The following is a 4,300-nucleotide window of genomic DNA, read 5'->3' as shown; positions in this document are numbered from 1 at the left end:
CAAAAATAAATATTGTTTCTCAAATTGTTCGAGAAGATAATCAATAGCTCCTACAGTATCGAATTTCTTTACCATCCTCTGAGCCATCTGAAGAGCGTCCGTATCTTTACCATTTTGTCGGTAAGCGTTCAAAATTATATTATACATCAAAGCCTCTAGAAACCTTGGAAAAGGAGCACGAGAAAAGCTCTCTTCTAATTGAAAGTAAACTGACAAAGTGTTTTCCGCAAAGTGTTTCCAAGAAAAAATTTTCAAATCAACTTTTCCCGATGAGCTCTTGTTGAAAACCTCCGTCTTCGTCTGCTCTTCTTCTTCGTCGGCGAATTTTTTTAGAAACTCTAAAAAATTTTCACCAACAAAACTCTTGCCAGCCCCAAAGATGTGAGGGGAGAAACAAGCTGCAGGACGTGGAGTATTCAAGTCTCCCCTAACTCGAGGAAACTGGTAGTAATAAGTTCGAAGAATAGAATAAACATCTTCTTTTCTATCTATTAACGGTTCGTTCAAACTCATTTTACACGCCGCCGCCAATCCGAAATCAATTCATAACAAAACAGCGAATAAATGAATGACCGAAATACTTTCAAAGGAGACGAAAGGAGTGTATGTTTATTGTTGGAGCTGTTGCTTTATTTGGTGATTGGTAGAACTGATCTCGTTGACACTTCTAGACTTACATTGACAATAGAGAGAAATCAGGAATATTTTCTTGCTTGTCATAACTAGAAACTTTCTTTTACAATAGACAAGAAATAGGTTTCTATGAGTTTTTGTGGGGAATTAGATTGATTGGTACTCTTTCTATGGCTTGTATACTGTAAGAGAGTTTTTCTGCTATCTTCCACACCATCTTACACGCAAACTCCTATATACATGTCTCATAGCTTTTTGTAAGTTACAGACGAAATACAGTGGGAAACAGAGAATTGCAGTGAATGGGAAGTCTATTCGTGTGGAACTGGTCGTAGCACAGTTTATAAATACAAAAGTGTCTAAATGAGTTTGGAGAAGAGTATTATGTAGACTGTCATACTGACTTATCATTAAATACAAGCTGTTATGGATGTAATAGCTACACAAGTTGTCTATCCTTTGTTCGACTTTTACCAAGTTGTGAATATGTGGTATATAAAAATATCAATTGAGGCTTCAAATGTAGTCACTATAACCGTTCATTTTCTGCACATCGATGCTGAAAAAAGAGTAAAAGACAGAGCCAAAAAATTGTTTTACTAAAGAAGTCGTCTTTTATACTTGAGTCAAGGTCGAGTAGTGTACCAACTTGAAAGCTTCAGCAATTCTCCAACTGAAAGCCACTCCATATTGAAGAACTTTTACCCAACACGACTCTTATGTTGGCTGAAATACGTTGTAGTTCCTAAGTTATCGGTCAAGTGATTGTTGTGTACAAACAACCTTTTTCGTTTCAGTCTTTGAAAATTATAGTAAAAAAGTTACTAGTCTTTTTTCAACAGACTAGAAAGACAACGTAGCAGACACTTGAAGAATGTTTTGAGATATTCTTTCGGTAACCACTTTACTAAGTACTTGGACAAGAAAGGATATTTTTCATTCTAGTTGTATCAACATGTATGTATGTATAGTCTATTCATTTTGAATCATTGCTACAACTCTGCAATATTGCAAAATTGACATGAAACGATTATAAGCCAGCCTTGAAAGCCAGCTAATAAACTCTTTTCAAGGAAGACTGTATGGTGTCCAAAAGACAAGCGAGTAAGCTGTAACCAAGTTTCGAACATACAAAAAAAAGTTTACTTGCTCTTCAAAACAAATCACAAAGTGAAGGATTGAGTTAGAATCTATTGCCAACTTAAGAAACTGTTACGGATTCTATCAAGTAAATCTAATCCAAAATCCCAAAAAGTAGGATTATGAGAAACATGAAATGCTCTTTCAAGTCCATTCAATATTTCTTCGTCAATCAGCATTTGGACATCTCTTTCACAAAGAATAACAAGTTCACAATTATCAGGTACTTTGAAAGAATCATTTCCAATGAACATTCCACTGGAGTAACAACGACTCTGACTACCCAACTCATTAGAAACATTCAATGATAACTTTGTACTAACGATAATAAGCATACAATGATGATAATCCATTGCACTGGATAAGACTTGATCATAAACAGGATCTAAAAATTTCTTGGCTTCATCTATAATATCTGACCAGCCAATTCCTTCCGACTTCCAACGTCGTTTACATGCAACTCCAACAGTAAGAACTTTGGGTTCCACAGGAGATTGTAATTTGAATATAATATCAGGACTATGAGAAGTAGCGTCCAAAGGAATGTAAATAGTCTCTAAATAAAGTGTCTCTCGAATAATCTTATTCCACTCAGTATTCGCAAAAGTTCGTCGACTCTTGTTCGATTCACTTTTTGTTTCTCTAGAACTAACAACAGACTTCATATAGTGAATAGGTGATATTGTACTGATTGGAAGTTTCATTTGTTTCCATATTGGAGACAATTGACACAACAATTCCCTCAACTCATTTCGATTCTTTGAAGACAACATCAAAACTAGTCGTAAAGCAACAATTCCTTCAAATACACGACACTTTGAATAGAAGAAACAATCTACTGGTTCTACATCAAGTGATTCGAGAAGTATCTTTTCCAAAGAAGATATGGAAGGGTCGTTCTTGAAGATTCCAACAAATACTTTTGGAATAAGAATTTGGAAAGTATTCTGATCAATAGGATATCGATATAGTCCCATCTCAGTGACTGCATCAAATAGATAAGACTCCGAGGACAATATGTCATCTACTTTAAACGGTATACGATAAAGAGCCATCATCAAAAGTAAATCAAAAACACTTTTTCTATCTTCGTCCAAATTCAATATTCGTTCCACAAATGGTTCAGCACAAATTCTTCGGAAATCGTAGTCATTCATACACGTCAAACATTCTTCTTTCGATATGAAAGGCTGGTTTCTTGCTATTATATAATTCAAAAGCATATTCACAGCACGAGTCAACAAACCAGGAACTCCACCTGTACATTCCAATAACGAATCTGCCAATTCATTTACTGAAAATGAAGAACTACATAAGACATTACAAACTGGAACTTGAGTAGGTGTTTCAAGAAGAGTCTTTTCAAGGAATTCAACGATACTGGAAGCGTCCAAAGGTGATAAAGAAATAAAATGTAGTATAACTCTTGATAGCCCAAAAGCCACATCATTCTTAATACTTAAACCTTTGCTTTTCCCAACAACTATAAAAAACAAGTCGGGTTCTTTGCACAATTGACTAATGATACCGAAAAAGTCGTTGTATGGTCGAACCACACCTTTGTCATTCTTCTCCAGTTCAAAAAAAGTTGCCTGTGTGTCAAACACACCAACTTCGTCAAATGCCAACAAAAGATATTGATCAGAAGGAATCCTTAGTATATCTCGTAAGAGTGGAACTAGGTTGGAGGGTTCCATATCCACCATTTCGAAGGCTTCTTTTTTTTCGCAAAACTTCCGCGCCAACTTGAGAGCAGGCAGCCTTTATTAACAAATAGTAGACTGCCCACTTCAGGTTTCGAAAAAACTCTATGGGGACTGTGGGCTCCAACTCCTTTAAATCCGCATAAAGCAATGAAGCCCTTTTCAGCTTCTCCAAAAAGGTTCTCTTCAAAGGGTCTGAAGCAAACGTCGACAGGGAAGTTTCACCAAACCTTTGCACCAACTCCAAATAGGTTCGGGCAAAGGTCGTTTTGCCCGAGCCAAAGAGATGGGGGGCAAATGGTATGGTCAAGCGATAGTCGCAACTGCTTGTTACACCCCTGAGTTGCTTTCGGCCTTTATGAAGATCATACAGTTCTTCTGTCACTCGAACAACATCTCTTTCACGATCTACCACAATAGACTTAAACTTGACAAAAGCTTCCCACTTTTCATTCAAACTCGCCATCGCCAAAGAGAAATTAAACAATCTTCTGTTTATTTCGGAGTACAAATATAAATGAATTTAACTGTTTGTCGGTCACAACAACAACAAGGAAAACAGTAAAGGATACCAATCCAACTTCTTCTCTTTATCAACTGATGACTATGTCATACCCTTTATGGCTTGGACTGAGATGATTTGAACTATGGAAGAACGATCAATATGGCTTTTTCAACTATCGATATTCTTAATCTCGTATGCTGATATAATGGTAACTCTCATAGGGTACAAGGAGGATTGGAAGGAAGCCAATGTTTATTTCACAAGTTTTTTATGCTCTTTGAGAGTATAAAGCTATTGAACATGGCCCATTCTCACATAG

General features: G+C 36.4%; 1 protein-coding gene across 1 annotated transcript; it reads right to left on the bottom strand.

Moving 5' to 3' along the window:
- Nucleotides 1-1,521: 1,521 nt before the first annotated feature.
- Gasu_64690 (archaeal ATPase) lies at nucleotides 1,522-3,970 on the bottom strand. Its single transcript, XM_005702334.1, has 2 exons — nucleotides 3,581-3,970; nucleotides 1,522-3,534 (listed from the first exon to the last, which is right to left on the bottom strand). Exons 1-2 carry the CDS (start codon nucleotides 3,940-3,942, stop codon nucleotides 1,824-1,826), a joined length of 2,073 nt encoding a protein of 690 aa, XP_005702391.1. The 5' UTR covers nucleotides 3,943-3,970; the 3' UTR covers nucleotides 1,522-1,823.
- Between the last annotated feature and the right edge of the window lie 330 nt (nucleotides 3,971-4,300).

The sequence above is a fragment of the Galdieria sulphuraria genome, assembly GCF_000341285.1.
Source record: "Galdieria sulphuraria unplaced genomic scaffold scaf_266, whole genome shotgun sequence".
NCBI classification, from domain to species: Eukaryota; Rhodophyta; class Bangiophyceae; order Galdieriales; family Galdieriaceae; genus Galdieria; species Galdieria sulphuraria.
Note: the sequence above shows the minus strand (reverse complement) of the source record. Positions and strands in the feature narration are given on the sequence as shown.

What these genes read in the sequence shown, in the direction of transcription:
- Gasu_64690 (XM_005702334.1), bottom strand. Translation starts at nt 3,942, where the DNA reads ATGGCGAGTTTGAATGAAAAGTGGGAAGCTTTTGTCAAGTTTAAGTCT. An exon ending in GAGCCCACAGTCCCCATAGA is followed by an intron (nt 3,535 to 3,580) that starts GTTTTTTCGAAA and finishes TTGTTAATAAAG; the next exon opens with GCTGCCTGCTCTCAAGTTGG.